This window comes from Cajanus cajan, chromosome 6 (genome assembly GCF_000230855.2).
Source record: "Cajanus cajan strain Asha chromosome 6, NIPB_CcT2T_4, whole genome shotgun sequence".
NCBI classification, from domain to species: Eukaryota; Viridiplantae; Streptophyta; class Magnoliopsida; order Fabales; family Fabaceae; genus Cajanus; species Cajanus cajan.
The window spans coordinates 1,200,226-1,227,462 of record NC_138522.1 but is presented as its reverse complement, the minus strand read 5'-3'; the positions used below and the strand labels follow the sequence as shown (position 1 = coordinate 1,227,462).

The 27,237-nt window shown below is 36.7% G+C and overlaps 1 protein-coding gene across 4 annotated transcripts; it reads right to left on the bottom strand.

Moving 5' to 3' along the window:
• Nucleotides 1-687: 687 nt before the first annotated feature.
• On the bottom strand, nucleotides 688-9,743 carry LOC145958898 (alpha-galactosidase 3-like). Of its 4 annotated transcripts, XM_083076469.1 has the most exons (16): nucleotides 9,656-9,743; nucleotides 9,154-9,437; nucleotides 8,900-8,958; nucleotides 8,083-8,139; nucleotides 7,962-7,996; nucleotides 7,330-7,433; nucleotides 7,125-7,197; nucleotides 6,609-6,667; nucleotides 6,455-6,520; nucleotides 6,283-6,366; nucleotides 3,203-3,267; nucleotides 3,037-3,119; nucleotides 2,645-2,735; nucleotides 2,463-2,521; nucleotides 1,296-1,436; nucleotides 688-1,098 (listed from the first exon to the last, which is right to left on the bottom strand). In XM_083076469.1, exons 2-16 carry the CDS (start codon nucleotides 9,363-9,365, stop codon nucleotides 988-990), a joined length of 1,299 nt encoding a protein of 432 aa, XP_082932595.1. In that variant the 5' UTR covers nucleotides 9,366-9,437; nucleotides 9,656-9,743; the 3' UTR covers nucleotides 688-987. The 4 variants fall into 4 exon arrangements, with proteins under 4 accessions (XP_082932595.1, XP_082932594.1, XP_082932596.1 ...); XM_083076468.1 differs by lacking the exon at nucleotides 9,656-9,743 and having other exon boundaries at nucleotides 9,154-9,520; XM_083076470.1 differs by lacking the exons at nucleotides 8,900-8,958; nucleotides 9,656-9,743 and having other exon boundaries at nucleotides 9,154-9,321.
• Nucleotides 9,744-27,237: the final 17,494 nt, after the last annotated feature.

Genomic DNA, 27,237 nt, shown 5'->3' with positions numbered 1-27,237 from the left:
ACAATTCATAAAGTATGTTTGACACACATCTAGGTACATGATAAGGAGAATAACACAAGACAAATATTCAAGAAATCAGCCAATTTTTTATTTTAAACATTGGTTAATAAATAATATACAATAAAGATAAAATAATGTTAAATTTATTATAATATTTTTTTAATATAATTATCATAAGATTTATAATTAATTATTATTATCTTAATTGTAAGAATTATAATGATGACAATAATATTAGTAGTAGTAATAATAACAATCATAATATTAAAAAAATGATAATAAGTTATGACAAAAATAACATGTTATAACCAAAGTTATAAGTGATGATGATGATGATAATAGAGATAAGAGTATATAATATTATGATAGTTAGTATTTTTGTATTTAAAATAAAAAACCATATAATTTATTGAGTTACAAAAATACAAGACTTGTCTTGTCGTTTTTTATTTTTTATTTTTTGTCTTCTCCTGTGATCATTTTATAAATCAAACACAAAACTAACATATTTATCCTGTTTTATTGAATCAAAGATTCATAGGGTATATTTTAGCCATGAAATATTCCAGAATACCAATCCACCGTTCACTATATGATGAAAATAAAAACGAATCTTCTGCCAACACGCCAAAGAAATTATCTATTTATTTTTTTCAATATTACACTAGAATTAAAAATGAAATGTGCTAAGAAAGAAATCGACCAAATTAACATAATAAAATCACTCAAGGGCACGTTTAGGACAGGAATTATGTGATCATGATACATGAGTAGCGAGCCATGACATGTTGTATTGAACACGTTTATTTGAGATGTAAACACTCAAGATATCTATTTCTGCATGTCTGACCAACAAATTCTGCAACAAAAGAGGACATAAACACGCAGAGGTTCACTTTTATAAAAGCAGCGAATCCAAAATGGACATGGCATCATTTCATCATCCTCTCCTTCAATGAAAATCCGACTAGGAGGGTGAAGTATGAGCTACTCTGCAGGGTGAGATACTGTAACTGGTGTGAAAATGTACAGTTGAGAGTCGTGGATATCAACTCGAGCACTGAATGATGACACTGCATCTTCAAGTACTACCTTGTGCTGCAAGATAAAACGGAGCAAATTTTTTTTTTTTAACAAGGTCGTAAATAGTAAAACAATTGTGGTAAGGGATTTTTTTTCTCAATACAATAGGGAAAGTATGCTAAAATAAAATAGCAAATAAATAAGAGCTTCAGCAGGAGGCACATGAAAGACTGACTTAGAGAAGTTTAATGCAACTAGGATAGATTACTTACTTGCCACAAATCCCTCACAGAAACTTGAACCCCAGATTCAAGCCCAAGTGCTTCCCATGAAGCCGTTATATTAGCAACTTTTGAGCACCGATTCCAGAGAGCAACAACCAATCGGTTTCCTGACAAAGGACCTGCCCAAACCTGTAAAGATGTAAAGTAAAGTCCAAATTCCATGTTAGTCGGCATACTTTGTCTCATCAAGACCTAAGGAGCAACACATGATTTGTCCTGCCATGGTGGCAAATTTTATACCAATGGTCCAAATCTATGTATCAAATATCAAAATAATGCATAGACATTTGTGAATCAAATATCAAAAGTAGTCTAATCGTTCTAGATTCATATAATCTTTTCAAGTTGTCTACGAACAGGTGAAGTTTCAAAGACAAAAATTACGTGTTTAGTATGCTTATACATCAGAAGGTAAAATTAGAAGGACAGTGAAATTATCTTAATTCAAGATGAAGACGCTTATGCTCCTTGCTCCACAGATACCATTAAAACTGTGAAGCTGATATAGATTTGATTAGGATACAATTAGTTATTTGAGATTATTAGAGTTTTCTTATTTAAGATTATTTTGTATTTCGGATTTTATCCAAAATGAAGGTTAGTTAGTTTGTTTTATTTTTTATTTTTTTAAATTTGGTTAGTTTATTATGTTTGGGCCTTATCATGTTTAGGGTTTGTGGGTCCATACTCTATACACAAACGCTCTTTGAACAGTTTTGGCTATTGAATGATGGGAGATATGTGTAGCTCTCCTACCCTAGTCTTCACCTTGAATGATATATTGATTTCTATTGTGAAAGTATACAAGTAGGAGAAGCACTCTGCATTTAGAGGAGCAGTCCGAATAAGTATTTAAGTGCCATTTGGTTTGAAAAAAGGTTTTTATGTTTTCGCTTACAAAAATGTTTTCACTGTTTGCTATACAATTTTTTCAAAATAGAAAACAAAAAAAAATAAAGTACCATCTTGCAACTAAAAATGAAAACAAAAACAGTTTTTCAAACCAAACAACCTCTCAGTAATCTGAACATATCTAATCCAACCAAAATCTATGTCAGAAGCATGACTACAATGTATCAGTAAAATACATGCCAAAATGCCCAAGCTTTTCTCACATAGATGTACTATACTATGAGCTGATAGAGAATAGATTACCTGGCTGCAACCATCTATTCCAGAAACTTGAACTTTCCTTCCCTGGACTCCAAGTGAGTCTGCAAAGATACAAGAAACAGTAACCTTACTTATTTAACATTCCTGAATGAGATAGATGAAAAAATATACCTAGTAACAACAAAAAAAACACTTCACACACGCAGAGAAAAAAGTGGTACCACCTTGATTTATAGCAATGACTTCTTTGTTGCTCAAAATCTCAAGTGTTTCAGCAGTCAAATTTCTTACATCACAGCCAATCAATAGAGGAGCCTGCACACACACGTTCACAATTTTGAGCATGTGAAAGTTTAAAATATAATGTGTCTTGACCTTTTTTTTTGGTCGTTACCAGAAATCAAGTTTGCCACCATTGCCTATTATCCTAAGATCTCAAATGGCCTAGCTATTATCAGGCAACATATAAAAAAACAGGTGGTGGCACATGAATATTAAGAGATTACAAAAGCAGCATAGACATATGCAACATCAGTCCATGTGAAGTCCCTACAGGGAAGAGGAGGGAGGGGGTGAGAGAGAAAAAGCAATAGGAAGTAGGAACTAAGAGCAATACCTTCGCCAAAGCCCAGATGCTAAAGTGAGCACGGTATTCCTGGTAAGTCATACCACCATTGCCAACTTCCAACATGTCTGGGTCTGTCCGTAAATGGTAAATTGAGGGACAAGTAAGAATAAGGTTTGCATTGCATTCTCAATAAAATTTCAAGAAAGACGTGTACCATTCCATCCTCCAGGACCAGCATATGCAGCCCACTTATCATTAAGATCAGCAATGGTTGTCATGCTAAACCAAAAAAAAAATCATTTTTAAGAATTATACCACCCAGATAATTTTGGACAAGAATGTAATTGATCATGTCAAAACTTTGTATGGAAATGGCTGAGGCTTTGGCCCAGCATCCATGGTTTGGAAAGAAGACAAATTTTCAAAGGTGTCTTCTAGTGATAGATATACAAAACAAAATAAAAAAGTTAAAATACTTTTTTAACCTCTATAATTTCACTCACTTTACGTTTTAGTTTTTATAGTTTAAAATGGACCTTTTTAGTTCCTATACTTATCTCTTACAATCCTTTTTAGGCCTTATATTTAAAATAGGTCACTTTAGATCTTATGCTCGCAGTTTTGTAATAATTTTAGCCAATGTTGTTAATTTTTTTGTAACATTGTCTTTTTTGTGTTAATTTCATAGAGGTATTCAACTTTATATATTTGATGTCGAATTTATTTTGCTAAAATTACTTTAAATTAGGTCTTTTGACATTATGTGCCTCTTTTATACCTTCACCTGTGACGCCCATTGCTGAGACATTTTTTTTTTACCTTTAGAAAATTGAAGACCTCTACCACATTAACACAAAACAGACAATGTTACAAAAAAAACAATAACAATAGGGACTAAAAAATTTTATCTTAAACTATATGTACTAAAAAGGATTGAAAAAGATAAGTACAAGAATTAAAAAGGTCTATTTTAAACTATAAAGACTAAAAAGTAAAATAAGTGAAATTATAAGCATTAAAAAAGTATTTAAACCAAAGAAAATCATGGGAATGTATTAGATTATTTCAAATTCGTCAAACCTAAAGTAATGCCCAACTCTATGCTAATGTTCATCTTTATCATCATGATCCAATGGTGATCTTTTATGACAAATAGTCACGAGATTCATTGATAATTGTCCTAGTTACTTCAAATTGCACACATTTTTAATAGACAATTTTCTTTCAAATTAGATCATTACATGTCCTGTTTTGTTAAGTTTTTAGTATGTGTTTGAATTACCAAGTGTAGGATTTAATGGTTGCTAATTTCAAGATAAATGAAAGCCAATTTTTTTTGCCAAGATTGTTAACCTCAAGACACCCATCACTGGGCGCCAATCACACCGCTGGCCGGTGAAGCTAATATAGGAGTTGGTGCAATGCTAAAGGGTTGCAGGGCGACCACTCAATGATTCATACTCAAATTCTCGTGGTCCATAACTCGTAGGACAATTATTTTCTCGCAAGGTGCCTTCCTTAAGCCATTCCTCTTAACTTAATTATTACCTAAGGAGTCTCATTTCATGAATGGATGTGAGTCTTTAGTATCTTGGAAAAGTAACACTTAATGCAAGTCATTTTGTTAAGTGATCAAGGAATTGACGGTTAATAAAGTGATTTAGTTCTTTTCTTCTAAGGGATTAGGGTTAAAAAAATATTTACAATTGGATGTGATTTTGAAGTCCAAAAATATTATATATTCTACCTCTTGAAATCTTGTGAGTTCAATGAAATATAACCCCAGCAAGTTGTTTTATATCTAAACAAAGACCTTGCTATTATCTCTCTAAGAGTCCTAAAAACTATTTCTTTAGTTAAATTTTGTTAAGAAGAACTTATGCACATGTGAATCTATAGATTAATTGTGACAAAGCTAAAAGAACAACAAATTTTGGATAGATTGTCAAATATTAAGCATGTCTTTGACGGATCGACACTCTACTAATTTTAGAATACTTGAACAATTTGATTCACTTGCCAAAATAGTAACACTCATGCCCATCACTATTTCCATTTTCCATTATTTTAACATTGTTTTTAGGGCTTTCGTGAATCCTAGAATCTAAATAACTGTACACTAGAGTGCACCTAATTCCTTGAGTCCAGCAGCTATATATCAAGAAGATAAAAAGTAAAAATTGGCTGAGCAGGATTATTTGAATTTCAAGTAATGCACCCATATGAATATTCTTCATTCTTTTCCCTATTCTGGCTGCCAGAAATAGATGAAAACTACCATTCACCCTCTGCCCTCATTTATCCCTACCCTTTCCCCCCCTCATTTCACAAGTCCACTCTTCCCTACAACCTTCCTCATACTTTAATTCCCACCAATTACCAAACCGAGGCCACAATTACACCATCCTGTGCACAATGTATATGTAGTTATCCCTTTCTTCTTAAGTCTCTCGACTGCCCAGGGACTTATACAGTAGACAAGGAAATATATCATTCCTCTATAAACAAAATTCCAAGCTTTGACATAATGATACACCAATCCCCACATGGCCACATCACTCACTATATTCTGATTAAAAACATAACATCAACCAAAAGAGCAAAATGTAAACTTAAGGACTTTTCGAATAGGCAAAAATATACCTTTCGACCCTTATATTATTTATTAGATTCAATTTAGTTTCACTTTTTAGTCCCACATCTAAAAAATGTATCTCAATGTTTGATTTTCCGTCTCTTCCGTTTAAATACTTAGCGGATATGATACGTGTCATGCCACGTGTCATGCTATCATGCTACATGACTGGACATCATGACACGTGACATGATGATGTGACACATGGCATAACAGCATGACACATGTCAAATCCGTTAAGTATTTAAACGGAAGAAACGGAAAATCAAACATTGAGATACATTTTAAAGATGTGGGACTAAATTGATTTAATTAATTAAAGTGAGACTAAATTGACACTAATAAATAATATAAGGGACGAAAAATGTATTTTTGCCTTTCTAATATAATTCTAAATTCCAAATAATTTTCATTAATTCAACTTCACATACCATTTTTTAACATAATTTGTGTTCATGCTACTAGATCACTGGTTAATAGAAAACAATTGACAAAAGCAAAATTCCAAGCCAGTAACAACCAACGACGATTTGACCCCACAAATTCTGTTTTATCCCTCTGAATGCTATATCTGAATTTATTGACATTATTGAGTTATAAGCAACCCGAATATAATGTTAAATGCACACCACCCATAAGTCAATGTCAAGAATTTTAACCTTGCCCATGTATCATTGATGTCATCAGTTGTGCGCCAACTGTTACCCACCTTGCCTGCCCACAAGGCAGGGTCATCAACACCCCTGCAAAATCAAAAGGAAAGTAGCAAGGTTTCTCTCAAGCAAACAGTAGCCAAGCTCAGATAACTAATTAAAAAACATGCCCTATTACCATTCACAGAGTGAATAGAATATTTTACGCCCAGTTGCATTGAGAGCATCGCGCATAGGTGGATATCTGGAATACAAGCAACCACATTGACTCAAATTCAATGTACTGGGTGCTGCAACTATTGCAATTACTGTGAGACAGATGAGAAAAAAACCGTTTTTTCGGAGGGATGCCCAGATTGTAACAGTTGTCATACTTCAAATAATCTACACCCTGGTAAAAGGATGAAAGGATGGGGGAAAAATTACTGAAAGTACAGAAAAATATAACTAGTTACCGTTCCAAGATGAGACTACTTCTATAGTATAAAAAATGTCCCTCAACATAATAAAAAGAGTAACAACTATGTTTTATAGTTAAATTTATCAAGCAGTGAGACTAATTTTCTTTTATTACTTAATTGATGTCAGAAATTTTGGAGTTGTGCTCATGAGCTGTAATTCTAACAATCTAATTGTGCCATGGTAGACATAATATCTATGAAGGTATAGGTCATTGCTAAGTTATGTGAATACCATCTCTGCAAACAAATTTCAATCATATCAATGAATGAAAACTATTTGAACTTTAAGAGAATTCCATTAAATGGCACAATATCTTATCTCCTTGAAACATGAAGAGTATATGATACTGTTTTGCAAACTATAGAAATGAGATAATGGAATCTAACCCAAGAGGCAAATAAATCTGCATCATCAGTTTCATGGAAAATTGATCCTGGCCGGACTTGACATGTAAAAGCCCTAATAAGAGTGAGATATACAAAAAATATAGAACATGTGATTAGAAGATTGGTTAGTCACAATTAAAAGGGGTATCATTTATTTTAGAATGAACCGTTCAAACATCTGGCCGATTTTGCAGTATCATCCTACCCAGCATCAGAATATATGCCAAGCTTGAGTCCCTTTCCATGTACATAATCTGCTAGAGCTTTGATTCCTGATGGAAATGTCTTCTGATCTGGAACCAGTTGACCCTGCACTTCCACGCCCAAAACAGTAAGTAGCAGCATATATTTACCAAAAGAATGTTAACGGAATTTTAAACTTTGCTACAAAACCATTTTCATATAGAAAATGGGTAGAGCATGTAGTCATGTATAGAATACATGCTTTCCTGTTTTATTAAACAAATATGCCAGCAGACTATCAAACTACAAGTGGTACACTGTTACCCATCCTTGCACTGTGCTGGCATATGGTTTGATAAAACAGGAAAGCATGTATTCTATTGATGACTACATGCACTATTGAAAGTTCATTTTATATTTTATATGGACTTTCAATAGATTTAAGAAAAAATGTTTCAATTGGCATTTGTTAATTATTTATCTTTTTTATGTGGTAAAACTTAGCCAATATCTAACAAATGCCAGTTGAAGCATGTTTTCTTTACCCAATTGAAAGTCCAGAAAGGTAACATTGAAAGCCAACAAGTATATACAACAAGAGATGATAGTGATGAAGTTGATTCAGTAAAATTGAAGCAACAGAGTTTAGCTAACCTTCAGATTTCTTGTCACAGCAGACCAGCAATCATCTGCACATAAAATATAGTAATATCAGATAAGTATAAATAGATGTCCCACAGCTAAAATGTTAATTTTGAACACACAAGAACATTACCTATGTTGAGGTACACATAACCTAAATCAGCCAACCCTGTTGATACCAGCGCATCAGCTGGAAAAATAAAATACATATCAGTACTGGTAGGCATAAACTACCAAGGAAAAGATTAAATCTCAGCTATTAATTGGAAAAATACGAGCCATAATGCTTGCAGTGAAACAAAATATGCCATTGGAGATTATAAGTGTAATATCATAATACAAATTGTTTTCCAATGGAATGTAAAGTCACAAGAAAAGCAAATGAATCTTTGTCTTTGATGAATAGTTAACCTATTTCACAAAAAAAGATAGCAAAACATCTCAAGAATGCAGAGCTATTTAAAGCACAGGTAGAGCCAGAGACCAAGGGGCGAAATTCCTCCCCAATTCCAAAAAAATATCTCCTATTATAACACATCATTTTCCTCTATTCCTGGACTCGGTTCAAACTCACTTCTTCTCCAGTGGCCGAAGGATATAAGTTGAGATTTTATTAGTGATTAATTGAAATAAAATCAAAGCTAAGATATGTTTATTTTTTACAAAGTAAATAAATTTTTTGATAAGAGAGGATCTAACGCTTGATTATGAAACCAAGTATTGAATGACAACTGAAGAATGAATCCATTCATAAACTAGATGTACACTGATTCATACACACGGATCAAGAAACTAAAAAGTAACTAATAAACAACGCAGAATAACTGGAAAAAAAAAAAAAAAAAAAGACTAATATGACCACTTGATCACAATCCGTGGATGCACTAATTCATCGAGGAAATGGAAGTGACTCATCTACAAGTAGTAGCATCAAAGAAAGAAAACGATACCCGTTTCCTTAATGACTGTTTCGTTGATATTACATGCAAAGAAATTCCAGCTATTCCATCTACACAAAAATTAAAAGAAACATCAAAGTTAAAATACCATGGAAAATATCTTTCATCACGTGGGTCTTTTATCAATTTGGCAGTTGCAACCGTGAAAAAAAAAAAAAAAAAAACTTCATCAAAATATCAGAAGTAAAACCCCATCTCATAAATTTATTCAACTGAAGGCATAAGAGAGAGAGAGAGAAGCAAACCCCATCTGAGGCGTTTGAGCCAAGCCATTGCTCAGTTGAAACCCACCGTACTTGGAAGTGTCGTAAATAGTATGAAAGTTTGATCTAAATATGGGGTTCCCATAGTTCTGCAATAGAGGCACAAATCTCGCTGAAACCGAAACAGATGAAGCATAGAAGAAGAAAATCAACAACTGCACGAAAAGTGTATTGCTCAGTTTCTGCTTCGCCATGACTCAACACTGCCGAAATTTGGAATTGGAAAGTACACGAGTTTGTCCGATTGAAGGAACAGAACACTGTCACTTGAGACGAATCAAAAACATCATTCCAAGTCAAGCATTGGATACGATTCGACACATTTATATCAGTTATTTTTAATTTTTTTTCTTTTCAGTATTTACTCGTTATTCAATCGTTGAAATTACCCATCAAATCTTTAGTGAATTAATGAATCGAACAAAATAGTAAAAGTTTGCAAAATGAATTTAGCATGTGATAAATACAAAAATAGTATACTTACTTACGGATAAGAAATTAAGAATCTCTCATGTAATACTCCTCATCCTTACTTTTCTGTCTCTTATTACGTGTGACTGCCATAAAGTTTTTTGCATAACCAAATGGATATATGTCTCTAAAATTTGTGTTGTTGTTGAATCCAAATAACACTGATTGAGACATGCAAATTACTTACTATTCAATGAGAATGTAGCAGTGATTTAGATTGGTTTATGCTTTGGTATCATTTTGATCATATCCCAATTCCGTCCTTAATTCAACCAAGTGATTTGTTAGTTTCTTCCATCTAAATTTATATTTATTTTGATTACTGATTGAGTGGGGGATAAAAGGGTACATTTTAAATTGTTAATCATTTTATTTTATTTTATTATTAGGCTTGGATAATATCATGTTTCTATTGTCAAATATGTTTGAATATAATATTGGGCTCTAGATGCTTCTCTTTGTGTGATGGGAGCCACAAACAAATAATAAGAAGAAGAAATTACATTTTGAGTAAGATATTTTTCATCCAACGACACCTTTGCAACTTTCTTATAAAATATGGACATTTCAAATAGACAGGCGATTCTATTATGTTAGGCTGTTCCTCTGGTTTATCCCGTGAAAAGGGAAAAAGAATGACAAGAAGAAAAAAAAAACACTAGGAGTTGTAATAAATAAATAAAAATCTCTTTGGGATGGATTAATTACATTTTGTAATTAGTAATTACCAAAATTATGTTTGATGTCCTTTTTCATTTTTTTTAACTATATTAATTGTGTAAAGTATTTTTAAAAAAATACTAATCCTTATTATAAATAAAAAAAATCGGTAAAACAACTCATTCTATTAACAGAAGATAGGTTGAAAATTATAATTCACCCCATTTAGAATTAGGTTGTCAAGTTTATGGTTGACACGTAACATGAGATAAAAAAATTAAGTTGATCAATTATGTAATGAGGAGTTAACAAGTTCATCAATCAAAATCTTAAAAAAATAAAATAAAATAAAAATAGAAAATTACTAAAATTAATATTACTTTTGTTTTTAGCACACCAGTGATTTTATTTTATAAACATGTATATATTATGTCTCTTTACATTATATATAAATATATTTATTTATACATATCAGATATTGGTAGATTAAGAGTGAATTAGAAATAAATTAAATGAGCTAATATGTTAATCTTTTAACCTATCGAGTTAGTGAGATAAATTAGTGCGTTGAATTATTTAATTCAATCCTATCATTTTGTCAAGGCAAATAATTTAATCGGTGAAATTAACTTATTTTATCACCCCTTACTCATTATTTTAAATAAAGTGTTGTTTTCGATCACATTTTTCTTATTCACAAAATTTAAATTTGAGAATTTTTTTTAAGAGTATGAATTCAATTTCACTAATACCAAAGTGTTGTTTTCCTCTTTTATTTCATTGAATAATGAGGTATATAAATAAAAAAATAGTTATTTAATATAATAATTATTTTCTTTTTTAATAATAAATATGAAGAATAATTTGTACATTGTAAATACATATCGATATGAATAATAAAGTTGTTAATTTTTTAATAATTTTTTTAAAAGTTATAACTTATATCTATTATATTTTTTTTATACTTGCACAAAATTAAATTTATATTATATTATATTATAAAAATGATATTTTTTATATTTTTTTTAACTGGCATAATTTCTTATATTATTACTTAAACACGAAATACTATGTGTGAATCTATTCATGAATAAATCATTAATTTAGTCTTTAAAATATCAACAAATCTCTTAAATTGCCCCTAAATTAATAAAAAATAGTTTTAATAAAAAATAATAATAAAATGACAAATTAAGTACATGAATAAGAACATAAATTAGATATTTATTGCGACTGGCATAATCTTATTATTGATAATAATAAAAAAAAAAACTAATAAAATGAGATAAGTAATCTCATAAGGTTTGAATCTCATAAGTAATCTTATTTCTTTAAAGGACTACTTAGCATGTTTTTCCATACTTAGAGAATTAATTACGTAATTTTCTTGTTTTATAAACTATTTAGAAAAGAGGCTAATACTTTAATAAATAAATAAAATTAATGATTTTAAATTTTTAATATATATTTAAAAACTTTTATGACAATGTGTATGTTAAAAATTATATCAAAGATTTCTGATTAACATTGTAACAACTTACATGCATGTGCATCAAACTCATCGTTAATTATTTTTCCCCCTATGCTAACAAATTTCCGTTTTCTTGATCATAAGTGGCAACTGATTTTTCCAAAGTTTCTTCTGCACCTTTTGACTTTTGGAACGAATCCAGAGAAGGGTGAAGATGATTGTGCATAGGTGGAGACTAATACCACTAGTTTAGAACAAGTGGAGGGATATTAAAATATGAAGATTTGTTGGGTAGCTCCTGGTTCTGATGTATAGTTAATGTTACGTGAATGCAGATATTGGGTTATGATTGGCTTGGTATGGTGGAGTTATGAGAAATGACTTGTCAATGTCAATGTCTATTGCAGGATTCTCAGCAAACATTGGATATTATAGCTGAACTATGAGGTGTTTTGAAAGGGTTAGCCTTGGCTTGTAGTAGAATCCTTATGGAAGCCCACTCCAAGTTGGCTATTGCCTTAATTATTCATGCTGCTTATCATCTTGGAAAATGGAAATAGTATATTTATTGTTTCAAAAAAATTATTATTTTTCAAAACATTTTTAATATTTTTCACAAAGTATTTTTCACAACATTAAATTTTTCTTTCGGATATATTGTTGCTCATAGAAAATGTAATATTCGCTTGCATATTGGATGGGCAGGTGCAAATGAGAATCTCAAATAAAAGAATTAGGGTTGTTGGTAAGGGGAGGTATTTGAGTTGTAAAATTCGATGTTGGTCATGGTTGTTCGATAAGATAAATTGGTTCTCTTTCTCTTTTTTGAAAATGGTCGAAAGTTCTTTGATTTGTTTAAAATGTTTGTAAGTTGGATATTAATAATAAGAGTGAGAAATAAATCTATTTAATTGAGTTCAATTGAGATTTTAAAATGTTATATTAATATTAAAAAAGTTTTGTGAATTTTAAAAAATTATATAAGAATATATTGAATTATAAAGATTAAAAAAAATAATTAAAAAATATTTCATGAAATAAAAATTATTTAATTTTTAAAATATTATTTTTATGGATGAATTAAATATTTATTTTTGAAAAAATTGTTAATATATGAATTGAATGAATATTTTACTTTAAATAGATTAAATGGAATAAATTTTTATGTAAATTTTTAATAAATTTAAATAAATTAATGTATTATTTGTATCCGACCTATTATAATTTATCTAAAATAATATTCAATCTATCAATTTGTCATCCTCTAACTAATAGGAACATATTGTTATAAATTTAAGTGCAAGCACAATTAATAAACAATGTCTTGTTAAAGATTTATTAGACTTAGAATACGATTGTTTAATAGGTTAAAGGTTGTTTTTGAAAATGTAAATATGCGGATGTAATATTCTCATTTTTGTTACTTTTGAAAAATTATTCTTAATCTTAAATTTTTTATTTTTGAAAAAGTTATCTATCATATTTTATTACATTTTTATTCTCGTATTAAGGGGTGAGAAAACACATTTCACGAGAATATGAAAAATTATGTTATAATACATTTTAACATATTTTATAAAATATTTTTTTTATTTAAAAATTGTAAATTTTTAAAAATATTCCTCAAAAATAGTATAATGTAATCAAACATTTTTTTAATATATCTAAAATAAGATTTCAGAGAAAAAATATTCTTGTAAATGTAATATGTTCATAATTCATGACAGTCGCATTTTATTCATAATTCATGTCAGATATTTGAATGTGTTTTTTTAAGGGTTAGAGTACCTTATCTAATATATTGTTGCTTTTGGTTTATAAAAAAAGGTCAAATATTAATTTATTTTTTATTTTAAAATATTAAATTGGAGAATATTTATTCTAAAATGAAAAAAAAAATGTTATCTCTTTTTTTTTCTTTTAAAACTCAACTCATAAATATCTTCTACCTTACTTTTAGGATCTTGGATTAGATATATTAGGGATTTGGAAGAAATTATTCTTGATAAAGACCTCAGCTCAATGGAGATCCAATAAATTATTATAGGTTAAAACCCTATTTTGGTCTCTTATATTAATTGTTTGTTTCAATTTAGTCTCATTTTTATTTTTGGTTTCAATTTGGTCTCAAACTAATTAATTGGTTTCAATTTAGTCCCAAATTAATTAATTGGTTTCAATGTGGGACTTCCGTCCAAATTATTTAAACGTAGTTAACTTTTAGTCACGTGGATGCCACGTGGATGACAATTTTTTTTGAAAACACCTGGACCCAGAACGGTCCGTTCTGGTGTGTTAATTTTGCAACTAAAACGGGCCGTTCTGAAACCAGAACGGACCGTTCTGGATTCAGAACGGCCCGTTCCAAAACTGAAATTGTGTTTTTGATCGCTCAAGTATTATAATTATGCAATTTTGATCCTTAAGGTTTTAATTGAGTAATTTCAGTCATTAAAAGATTACAGTTGTGTAATTTTAGTCTCACAATTTTTAATTAAACAATTTTAATCTCTCAAATATCATAATTGTGCAATTTTAGTCTTTCTCATTAAAAATTTAATAATTTTAAAATTTTAATATATATATATATAATGTTTTAAAACTATATAATTGTTTGCTTATTTAAATTAACGTATATTATAATTTTTTAATATATCAAATAATATATATTTATTATTACTAAATAATAGAATTTATATATTATTAATATTTTAATATTACTGATAAATTAATATCAATAATATTTTTACTATATTTATAAATAAACTAATAATTTGATAAATATAACTTAATATATATTAATATACTTTTACAAAAATATAAATATATAAGATCAGATATATATTTCTAATTAATATACTTATATTTTTGTAAAAGTATATTAATATATAACAAGTTATATTTATCAAATTATTAGTTTATCTATAAATATATTAATAATATTATTGATATAATATCGAAAATTATAATATACGTTAATTTGAATAGATAAATAATTGTTTAATTTTAAAACATTATATATATATATATATATATATATATATATTATACTGTCCGTACCGCGAAGCCGAGCTCTGAGCTCGGCATCACAGCACAGAATGAGGTCGGGCACGCGCTACGCGACGTCAGCTCGGCATTTAAGCAGATCATAACCGATCTCGAGGGATCTCGCTTCAGACGGGATCCACCATTTAATCCTATCATATCTTATCTCAGGCCCAAGGCCCAAAGCAACCCTAATTCACACTAAGGTACGTGCATTACTTATACGAGATTCATACTCCCACAAACACCAACTTTAGCATTGGAGTCTCTTTTGCAGGTACCACCCCCATCTTGGAGCACCAGCGTACCCGTGAAGGAGGTTCACCGATCTTACCTGGCGGATCAGCTCTACAACAGATTTCGGGTAAGAACATTTGGCGCCCACCGTGGGGTCGATCAAGACAGCTCTTATCGGTCACGCTTATGGTTTGCACCAGAAGCCATAGTAGACGCACGACAGATGACGCAAACCACTCAACTACCATGGATAATGAAGCAGCGTTGAGAAGATTAATTGACCAGGTCGAACAGATGCGGCAGCAACACGCCGCCGACCTACAAATCATGCGTGCCAAGCACGACACTGACCTAGCGGCATTGCGTACCGCTAATGAGGCAGACCTAGCGGCTCTACGCGCAAAAAACAAGAGGATTCGCGCTCAACCCCAGCGACGACACTCTGATCATCCCTCCGGCTCTCAACCCAACCCCGGCGGAGCAATGCGAGCCGAGGTAGCCCAGGAAGCAGGATCAACTCCCCCACAAGGAGTGATCAGCACAATTGCAGGAGGTTTCGCAGGAGGGGGAGCCAGCAGCTCGGCCCGAAAAAAACACCTGCGCAACGTCAACCGCATACAATTCACCGCCTCTGCTTCGCACCAGAGCTCGCTGACGATCACTTTCACCGACGATGACTATGCCGGGGTCAACTCCAACCAGGATGATCCCATGGTTATCGCCGTGGAATTAGCCAATTGGGAGGTTCACAAGACCCTGGTCGACCAAGGGAGCTCGGCCGACATCCTATATTGGCCAATGTTCTTCAGGTTAGACGTCCCCCACTCTCTCATACAACCTCACACAGAACCCCTAGTCGGTTTTGCAGGAAAAAGCGTTCACACTCGGGGGTACGTGGACCTATTGACGACTTTCAGAGCACCTCCGGATTCAAGGCGGGTCATGGTTCGATACCTCCTCGTGGAAGCCGACACCTCCTATAACATCATCATCGGCAGGCCAACCTTAAATCAGCTCGGAGCGGTGGTGTCCACCCCACACCTCACCATGAAATTCCCAGGGCATGATGGGAAGATTATCTCCGTCAAAGCAAATCAGAAGATAGCACGACAATGCTACACCGAAAGCCTGAAAATCGCCTCACTCGACGAACAGTGCAAGAGCAACCTTACCGCCGTGGCTCACACCAACCACGAAGAAATCACCGACCTCGATCCAAGATCCAACGCTCATGAAGAGCGGCCTAGCCCCGTTGACAAACTCGATGACCTCCAGATCGGGGAACTCCCCGGGTAAACCACGAAGATCAGTAGACAGTTGACTCCAGAGTTGCGGCAGCAACTTGAAGCGGAAATCCTCAAGAATGTTGACCTCTTCGCCTGGTCTAGCGCTGACATGCCAGGCATAGACGCCGATTTCATCTGCCACAGGCTAGCAATACACAAGGAGGCAAAACCAATCGCCCAGAGGAAGAGGAAGGTTGGCGGCGAAAGACGGGAGGCCATCGTCGCCGAAACACAGAAATTGCTCAACGCAGGCTTCATCCGTGAAGTCAAATACACCACATGGCTGGCAAACGTGGTCCTGGTAAAGAAGAACTCGGGGAAGTGGCGTATGTGCGTCGACTATACCGACCTAAACAAAGCATGCCCCAAGGACTCACACCCTTTGCCGAGCATTGACAGGTTAGTCGACGGAGCCTCCGGATACGCCCTCCTCAGTTTCCTCGACGCCTACTCTGGGTACAACCAGATAATGATGTACCCACCTGATGAAGTGCACACGTCCTTCATCACCGACCACGCCAATTACTGCTACCGGGTGATGCCCTTCGGCCTAAAAAACGCGGGGGCAACCTACCAGCGGCTGATGAATAAGGTCTTCCATCAACAGATCGGGAGAAACATGGAAGTTTATGTCGACGACATGGTAGTCAAAACCACCTCGGCAACAGACCATGCTACCGATCTCGCCGAAGTATTCGCCCAGGTTAGGAAGCATAACATGCGCCTCAACCCGGAGAAATGTGTCTTTGGTGTCCAGGGAGGAAAGTTCCTCGGCTTCATGATTACCAGCAGAGGAATCGAGGCCAACCCCGAGAAGTGCAAAGCCATCATCCAGATGCAAAGCCCACAAACGGTGAAACAGGTCCAACGCCTGGCCGGACGGTTAGTCTCATTGTCCCGCTTCATTCCCAAACTCGCGGAGAAGGCGAGACCAATCTTCACTCTGCTAAAAAAGCCAAAAGATTTCCTGTGGACAGATCAGTGCGAAGGAGCTTTCCAAAGCTTCAAAACCTTCCTCACAACTCCACCGATCCTACAGAGGCCGGATCACAACACCGATCTCCTCCTCTACTTGGCAGTAGCGGAAAATGCCATTAGCGCAGTTATCGTACAAGAACACCAAAAGGTACAAACACCTATCTACTTCATCAGCCGAGTTCTCCAAGACACGGAAAGGAGATACCAAATGATTGAGAAGCTGACATTGACGCTCGTCACCGCAGCTCGGTGGCTCCGACCCTACTTCCAGAGCCACCAGGTGGTAGTCAAAACTGACTACCCCATCAAGAAAATTCTGCGAAAACCCGAGCTCGCCAGACGCATGATCGCCTGGTCGGTAGAACTATCTAAATTCGACATCCAGTACGAAAGTCGCGGACCCCTGAAGGCCCAATGCTTAGCCGACTTCGTAGCCGAGCTCACTCCAACTACTGCCGAAGAACCCTAGGTATGGACTTTGCATGTTGACGGGTCCTCCAACTCTAAAGGCGGTGGTGCAGGCATCATTCTGGAAGGGCCAAACCAAGTCACCTTGGAGCAATCCCTCAAGTTTGGCTTCAAGGTGACCAATAACCAGGCGGAGTACGAGGCACTTCTCGCAGGACTAAGGCTAGCCCGCGACCTCGGAGCTCGAAGAGTGAGTTGCAACAGTGACTCGAAACTCATGGTGGAGCAACTCAGTGGGACGTACCAGGAAAAGGACACTCTGCTGCAGCGGTACTTTCACACTGCGTCCCACCAGATCTCGTCCTTCGACGAATTCACCATAAAGCATGTGTCGCGAGAGCAAAACGCCCGAGCCGACCTCCTATCGAAGCTCGCCAGCACCAAAAGGCCCGGATAGCACCGAACCATCATCTAGGAAACCTTGCACTCACCCAGCTTAGACGAAAAGGTCATCAACGTTAGTGACAACGAGGACCTAGGATGGATGGCAGGCATCTGGAGCTACTTGAAAGAAGGAATCCTGCCCGAGGATAAAGACGAAGCTCGGAAGATAAGGATGAGATCGGCCAAGTTCATCATCATCGGAGATGAATTATTCAAGCGTGGTGTTTCCTCTCCACTGCTCAAATGCCTGACTGTGTCGCAAGCAGCCTATGTCATCAAGGAAATTCACCAGGGAATATGCGGCATGCATTTCGGGGCGCGTTCAATGGCAACCAGAGTACTCCGAGCTGGGTACTACTGGCCCACTCTGAAGTCGGATTGCCAAAGCCACATCCAAAAATGCAAAGAATGTCAGCAGTTCGGCAACGCACACCGACAACCGCCCGAAACTCTCCTCTGGGCGTATCATTGTACCCTCCAGTCAACTACACAAGAGACGCCTTACAGGCTGACCTATGGAGCTGACGTTATGATCCTAGTAGAAGTCGGCGAAACATCCCACAGGCGCCAAGTCTTTAACAGTGAACAGAATGCCCAAGAACTGGCAGCTGACCTCGACTTAGTGGACGAGCTTAGAGACGAAGCTCAAATCCACGAAGAAGCCTGCAAGCTCCGAGCTTCCAGAAGATACAACACCCGAGTAAAACCTCGCTCGTTCTGAGTAGGTGACTTGGTATGGCGATTACTAGGCGAAGCAAGAAAGGACACGTCAGATGGGAAACTCACACCCACTTGGGGTGTCCCCTTCCGAGTTACAGAAGACTTGGGAAATGGAGCTTATAGATTGGAAGAACTCAGCGGCAAACCTATACCGCGAACTTGCAATGCTACGCATCTCAAGTTTTATTTTAGGTGAACTTTGTATGAATGAGCTGTGCACTCTTTTCCCGCCTCAGTCTTTTGTCCCAAAAAACAGAAAGATGGGTTTTGGCTGAAAGGGTTTTTAACGAGGCACATTTACATAATCAATAAAATGACTCATTCCATTCAACTTACATCTTTTTCGCATCATTTTACGTCTAACCTCAAATGAGGGTCGAGTCCGAACCTCGGTTTATTAAGGTCAAGTTTGAACCTTCACGAAAATCTAAGGTCGAGTTCGAACCTCGGGTCATCAAGGTCAAGTTTGAACCTTCATAAAAATCTAAGGTCGAGTTCGAACCTCGGTTCATTAAGGTCAAATTTGAACCTTCACAAAAATCTAAGGTCGAGTTCGAACCTCGGGTCGTCAAGGTCAAGTTTGAACCTTCATAAAAATCTAAGGTCGAGTTCGAACCTCGGTTCATTAAAGTCAAATTTGAACCTTCACAAAAATCTAAGGTCGAGTTCGAACCTCGGGTCATCAAGGTCAAGTTTGAACCTTCACAAAAATCTAAGGTCGAGTTCGAACCTCGGCTCATCAAGGTCAAGTTTGAACCTTCACAAAAATCTAAGGTCGAGTTCGAACCTCGGTTTATTAACGTAAAGTTCGAACCTTCACAAAAATTTAAGGTCGAGTTCGAACCTCGGTTCATTAAAGGCAAGTTCGAACCCTCATGAAAATTTAAGGTCGAGTTCGAACCTCGGTTTATTAAGGTCAAGTTTGAACCTTCGTACAACTCACCTCACTTCGATTCGAGACCGAATCCGAACCTCAGGCCACACTCGAACCTCCCAAAAGATTCATTTACAAAAAACCAAGGTCGAGGTCTAAACCCGGCATGACCAGCTCAGATCCATAAAAAACGCAAAACAGACATCGAACGTATATCTCAAAACGCACACAAAGCAAAAATCAAGCGCAAACACATAAAGGCAAAGAAAAATATGCGCATGCAAGCAAAGTTCCCAGAATTCAACACTTGAATCCAAAACAAAAAATTAAACTAGGCTATTACAAAATTAGGCCTACACAGAGGCATTCTCACTAGAGCTATCCTCGACGTCGTCCTCCTTGACCAGCTTCCCAAAGCGAACGACCTTCTCCACGTGCATGCTGGAGAAGTCAAACCCTGGCGCAAGGAGCCTGGCCTGGCGGGCAGCCTTGAGAAAGCCCCTCTTATGCTCCACCACGATGGAGCGCTCGACCTCCTCAAGTCTCCTCTCCAACGCCGCCTTCTCAGCCTCCAGCGACGAAAGGTCTACTCTCTGGGCAGTAATCTCCTCCTCTTTGCTGCCAATAATGACCTCATCGTGGAGACGCTCCTCGGTTACCGACACTAGTTCGCTCTTCAAAAATGCGACTTCACCTTCCAAAGAGCGAACCTGCTATCGAGAAGACATCACCTCACCTCGGGACGAGGTAACAAGCCCCTGCAGTTCACTCACCCGAGAAGCATAGTCTTTGTTGGAACGCACAACGATCTCCAATGACTTCTGGGCCCTAGCGAGGTCTCCCCTCGCCGCCCGGAGCTTGGCCCCCTGCATCTTCGCTTCGCCGAGGGCGGCAGTCAGAACCCCGTTCTCCTCCTTCAGGACTTTATTTTCATCCTCTAGAGGCTGAACAAGGCTCCTCAGCTTCGCCATGTCCTCCTGCTGCCTAGACCACTTGTGTTTCCAGTAATCCACAATGGTCGTGCCTCTCTGCAGGAAGATCTGGGCGGCCTCGAAACTCCCCATCGGCCTGGCCGACTCGATCATCGCCTGATCAGCCGTGCTCAGCGACCCCTTTGGGAAAAACTTCTCCGGGGTCACTACGGCACTCCACAGAGAGTCAACCTCCTCCGATGCACTCAAATGCTCTAACCGCATGGGCGCGCCCTCTTGCGCATAGCGGTACGCAAGATACAGCCACTTCGGCTTCGGCACTGGACCGGAAGAAGGGAGCCTGGAGCTCGATCCCTCCCTACGAGCCCCGGCAGAAGTAGACGCAGGCACCCCCTGCGCAACCACGGAAGGATTCCCTTCCGACGCCCCGGAACTCGGGAGAACCGAAACCCCGGTGTCGTTCCCCGCCTGCAAGAAACGAGGATACTCTTCTGAGAACAAAAAGTAAACAGTAGGGTAAAACATCAACATCATAGAAGGGCCAACCGCTTACCTCGCCAACCGGGGTAACAGGTACAGCACCCCGGACTACCTCTTCGGCAACCGAGGTGGCCCGCCCGGCAGCAAGGACCGCTTCCTCGTCGACATCCCCTGCCTATAGAAAATAGCCTCAAGTCAAAACTGAGAAAAACAACGTACAATGAAGAAAATAGAAACGAGACTAAGAAAAGAAAAGTACTCACCACGACGGCCCGGACAACTCGCTCAGCAGCTCGGGCCCGCACCTCGTCGGGCTGAGCGACAGGCCCAGTAGCCGACGCCACCGCTTCGGCAGCCACACGGACGCCCCCTTCCGACGGCAGACTTCCAGCAAGGTCCACCATGCCGGCTTCAGCAGCCTCGGAGGTAACCTCCCATATTTCACGAGGGGCAGAGGTCCCCCCGACCTCTCTCTCGCCCCTCTTTCTCTTTCGGTTCACCTTCATGGGGGAAACCTCCTCCTCTGGAAGCTCGGAGACCTCGAGCTCGGTCACGTTGAAGCAGTGCTTCAGATCAAGCCACAAATCCTCCCCTATAATGCCTACGGACAGAAAATAGGACACATCAGCAAAGAGGAATTACACAAATCTCAACAAACTACCAAAACATAAGATGCTCACCCTCGAGGCCCCTCTCCCTATGCGCCGAATTCGCCAGTGACAATATCGACTTGTAGTCCAACGGACGAGGAAGTGCCGACAGATTCCCAATGGCAGCGGCCTCCGAGGCCATCAATTGCGAAGGATCCACCCCGTGGAACCTAGACGGTTTGGGACACCAGTAAAAAGGGAACTTCGGCAATCCGCCGAAGTAGAAGCCCCCATCCTCTAAAGGGTCAACGTCCACGAGGGCAACCTGGAAGAACTCGGTTTTGAAGTTTTTATAAGACTGTGAGTAAGGAGTGAATAACCCCCCCTCTTTACTCCCATTCAAAGAAAGAATGCCATAAGGCAGAACACCCAGCTTCAGCTGATAAAAGTGAAGGAAAACACGGAGGGACAACCCTATCCCTAGGACCGCACACAGGACTTGAAACGCCCTCAAAAAACCCCAGCTATTGGGGTGTAGCTGGCAAGGTGCCGCGTTGATGTAGTTCAAGAAATCACACTCAAACTGAGTGAAAGGAAGACAGACGCTCAGGTCCCTGAAGAAACACTAATAGACATAGAAATGAGGAGGGTCGGTAGACCTCCCCATATACACACCCTCACCGGCCGGATAGGGCTCGAGTCGAATCATCCGGGAAACGGAAGGGTCGCAAATCCGGTGCGTCTTCCAAACCGCATTAACCTCCAGAGGCGATCTGAACACGCTTTGGACCCCCCCATTTCACGCTTCACCCAGTCGTAGCCAGGAACACCCGACTCCAAGTCCTTGGGCGGAGGCGGGTCTTTCCTCTCGGCGGCGCCCCTCCCGGTAGCCACCACCTTACCGCGCGCTTTGCCCCTGGCAGGGGCAGAAGAACTGGCGCCACGACCACCAGCCATCAAGAAGAGTAATAGAACTCGAAGAGAAACTGTGAAAATGGAGACAGAAAGCGAACGGGAACGAGAAGGCAAAGAGGACTATCGTACCCAAGAAGCCAAAGAGTGGAAGAAAACAGAGTGAATAAGAAGAGACGCGAGAGAGAAAGAGAAAAGGGCTTTTTCCCCAAGTTTCAAAATGGCCATGCCACGTGTCAACCTAAGGGCACGCTGACAACACATTAATTGCAAAACCATCATTGCATAACCGTCATTTCCCTTAACGCGCCACTTGCACGTTTTCGGAAAATGAACAGTTGCGACACATGGCATCTCAACAGGCAGAAGTACGTGAAAGGTCACTTCCCCCCAGTGAGCTCGGTCTTAACTCCTCAACCTACGGACTTCGGAGCTCGGGGGGCTAGTGTACTGTCCGTACCGCGAAGCCGAGCTTCGAGCTCGGCATCACAGCACAGAATGAGGTCGGGCACGCGCTACGCGACGTCAGCTCGGCATTTAAGCAGATCATAACCGATCTCGAGGGATCTCGCTTCAGATGGGATCCACCATTTAATCCTATCATATCTTATCTCAGGCCCAAGGCCCAAAGCAACCCTAATTCACACTAAGGTACGTGCATTACTTATACGAGATTCATACTCCCACAAACACTAACTTTAGCATCAGAGTCTCTTTTGCAGGTACCACCCCCATCTTGGAGCACCAGCGTACCCGTGAAGGAGGCTCACCGATCTTACCTAGCGGATCAGCTCTACAGCAGATTTCCGGTAAGAACATATATATATATATATATATATATATATATATATATATATATATATATATATATATATATATATATATATATATATATATATTAAAATTATTAATTTTTAATGGGAGAAACTAAAATCGTACTATTATGATATTCGAGGGACTAAAATTATTCAATTAAAAATTGAAGGACCAAAATCGCGCAATTGCAATTCTTTAAGGACTAAAATTACCCAATTAAAATCTTGGGGATCAAACCTGCACAATTGTAATACTTGAGGGATAAAAAATGCAATTAAACCAATATTCTTTATTAATTTTATTAAAAAATATAATAATTTTGAAAAATATTTTTTTATGGTAAAAATTTTAAAATTACTTATTTTTATAAAATACAATTGTCTTATAAATAGAGTAATAATTTTTTCTTTTTCTCTTTTTGTTTGAAGAAATATTTAAGTATCACTTTATAAATTTTTGCAACTTATTTAAAATTAGAGGAATAAAATGATAAAAATTAATAAGATAAGCATAATAAAATAAAATATATATAAAAAATATTAATATATTTATTTTATTAAATATAACAACATAATTAAAATATAATTAATAATATATTTTATAAAATTATTAATATTTTATATATATAAAAAGGATGAAACCGGAACGGCCGGTTCTGAAACCGGAACGGGCCGTTCTGGTTGAACTTTTGGTGTGTTAATTTTGCACCTGGAACGCACTGTTCCGAATGCAAAATTAACGCACCAAAAGTGCAACCAGAACGGCCCGTTCCGGTTTCAGAACGGGCCGTTCTGGGTCCAGGTGTTTTAAAAAAATTGTCATTTACGTGACATCCACGTGGCCAAAAGTTAACTCCGTTTAAATAATTTGGACGGAAGTCCCACATTGAAACCAATTAATTAATTTGAGACTAAATTGAAACCAATTAATTAATTTGGGACCAAATTGAAACCAAAAATAAAAATGAGACTAAATTGAAACAAACAATTAATATAAGGGACTAAAATAGGGTTTTTGCCATTATTATACTTAGGATTAAACAAGTTTTTGTCTTCTGTCGCTAAAGGTTTTGGTAACCGAACTGTATTGGGCTTAACAGTTACTGGATTAAACAAGTCCGAAAACTGAAGCCCAAATACAAGAGCAATAGTCATTTGAGCATGCCATTATCCATGGGCTTGACGTCCAAAAAATGAAACAACAACGGCTTTTGATGTTTACTGTGTAGAACTTAAAAATACACATACTTAAACCACTAATCCATCTATAAAGAAAACCACGAATTGCATAAACATGCTAATCAATTAAAATTATAATTGTGTAAAAAAATAAAATTAAAAAGATAAAATTCACTTTAATGATTTTTATAAATTGAAGAGATCAACAAAGTGATATCCTTGATAACCCACAATAAAAAGGAGTAATCTGATTTGCTAAAGTTTTCAAATGCAATTTTTCGCAGATATTTCTTAATATTATATCTAATCTATTCATATTCTGGAAATTTAAGTATATATCCTTATCATATCGATGATAATAATATATTCCATGAATTTTTTCCCGTAAAAGTTAAGCTGGATAGACTCAGTAGTGTGAATGTTGATTTTATTAGATGGAAAACGGAATATGAATGATCATGAAATAGCCTACAACTGAATGATCTATATCCCCAACCCCTTCCCCCCAATATGGGTGGAACTTTTTTTTTATTTTATATATTTTAATTATTTATAGGAAAGATTACGAAAGACATGAAAATGATTGATCTTAAGTCTTCTTATTTCTACTCCTCATCACTAGGCTAATTTTAATGTTATGAACTTTTCTCATGGATGCCTTATATAATATGAGCATATGTAAGTTTTTGTGAATAATATTTAGGTTTAATATTTTTTTTACAGAAAGAAACTCATAATTTTATTAATAAGAAAAAATTTAATACATGCATAAATCAAATGAAAAGCATGGTGACTAGCAAATAATCTAGACACCCTTACAAGATTAAGAGCAATACAATTAGCTTGTCACCCGATGAAATCAACTACATAATTTTGCAAATGTCTTATTAATGGAAGTTGCTGTGAATCTGCGGCTTAACTTTATTATTTATGAAAACAGTCATTATATAAAATGACCGTAACAGAATTACAATCAAATAAAACAAATTCTAACAAATCAATCTTATCAGTAAAATTAACTAACAAACTATTTGTTATCAGATTAACAATATCAAAACAGATGAATCTTATCCTAATACTCCCCCTCAAGTTGGAGCATGGAGGGAGGAAATGCCCAACTTGGACAATAAAAATTGAAACTGTTTTCTACCGAGAGCTTTAGTTAGAATATCTACAGGTTGGGAATCAGTCCGAGTGTGTTGTGTGGAAATAGTTTTGGACATCACATGTTCTCGAACAAAATGACAGTCGAGTTCAATGTATTTTGTCCTTTCATGAAAAACTGGATTAGAAGCAATATGAATAGCAGATTGACTATCACAATATAATGTCATTGGCATGGAATGAGAGACACCAAGATCTTGCAGAAAAGCTTTGATCCATAATAGTTCAGAAGTGGCAGCTACCATGGAACGATATTCGGTTTCAGCAGAGGAACGAGAAATGGTGTGTTGCTTCTTAGATTTCCATGAAATAGGAGATTGACCGAGTGTAATAAAGTAGCCAGTGATGGATCGTCGAGTAATAGGACAACTTGCCCAATCAAAATCGCAATATGCATGAAGATGAAGATCACAAGTGGAACGGATAAGTAGTCCTTGACCTGGATTACCCTTGATATAACGCATGACTCGCAACACTGCATCATAATGTTCTTGGAGCGGATGTTGAAGAAATTGAGAAAGTGTATGTACATCATAACTCAACTCAGGTCGAGTAATGGTAAAATAAAGAAGGCGACCTACAAGACGTCGATAACATGTGGGATCATCATAAGCTGGACCATCTGCAAGGGCCAATTTATACTTCTGATCCATGGGAAAATCAGATGGTTTACACCCAAGTAATCCGCATTCATGCAAGATATCCATAGCAAATTTGCGTTGACTCAGAAATATACCAGAGGAGCTACGAGCAAATTCAATACCGAGAAAATATTTAAGTTTGCCAAGATCCTTGATTTTGAAACAAGAGCTAAGATGAATCTTAACTTGATCACAAGCAGATTTGTTGTTTCTGGCCAAAAGGATATCATCAACATATATAAGAACCGCAACGAAATCCTGATCTCTTGTGAAGGTGAAAACCGTGTAATCAGCTTTGGATTGTTGAAATCCAAAATTAAGAAGAGAGTCACGAAGTTTAGCAAACTAATTTCGCGGTGACTGCTTGAGACCGTAAAGGGAACGTTTTAATTTGCATGCAGAGCCAGGAGAACCAACAGAAAAACCAGGAGGAAAACGCATATACACTTCTTCTTCAAGATCTCTGTGGACAAAAGCATTATGAATATCCAATTGATAAATATTCCATCCTTTTGCAACAGCTACAGAAAGAAAAGTGCGTACACTCACCATTTTTGCAACAGGAGAAAAGTAAACAAATTTATTATATATTTACTATTTTTAATATTCTATTTTGGTATATTCATAAAATATATTAAAATTTCTAGCTCAATTAATTGAATTGTGAGCATAAATTGTTATGAAATTCATGATATTGAATTCAATTCTTATAAATAAGAAATCATAAAATTATAAAAATATTTCTTGATTTAGATGTTC

Bases quoted from the DNA above. Each gene is read 5' to 3' on its own strand.
- LOC145958898 (XM_083076469.1), bottom strand. From the start codon at position 9,365: ATGGCGAAGCAGAAACTGAGCAATACACTTTTCGTGCAGTTGTTGATT. The intron at 6,521-6,608 runs GTTTTTTTCTCA...CTTGTATTCCAG, and splicing joins GGCATCCCTCCGAAAAAACG to ATATCCACCTATGCGCGATG. The intron at 2,736-3,036 runs GTATTGCTCTTA...GTGTGTGTGCAG, and splicing joins GCATCTGGGCTTTGGCGAAG to GCTCCTCTATTGATTGGCTG.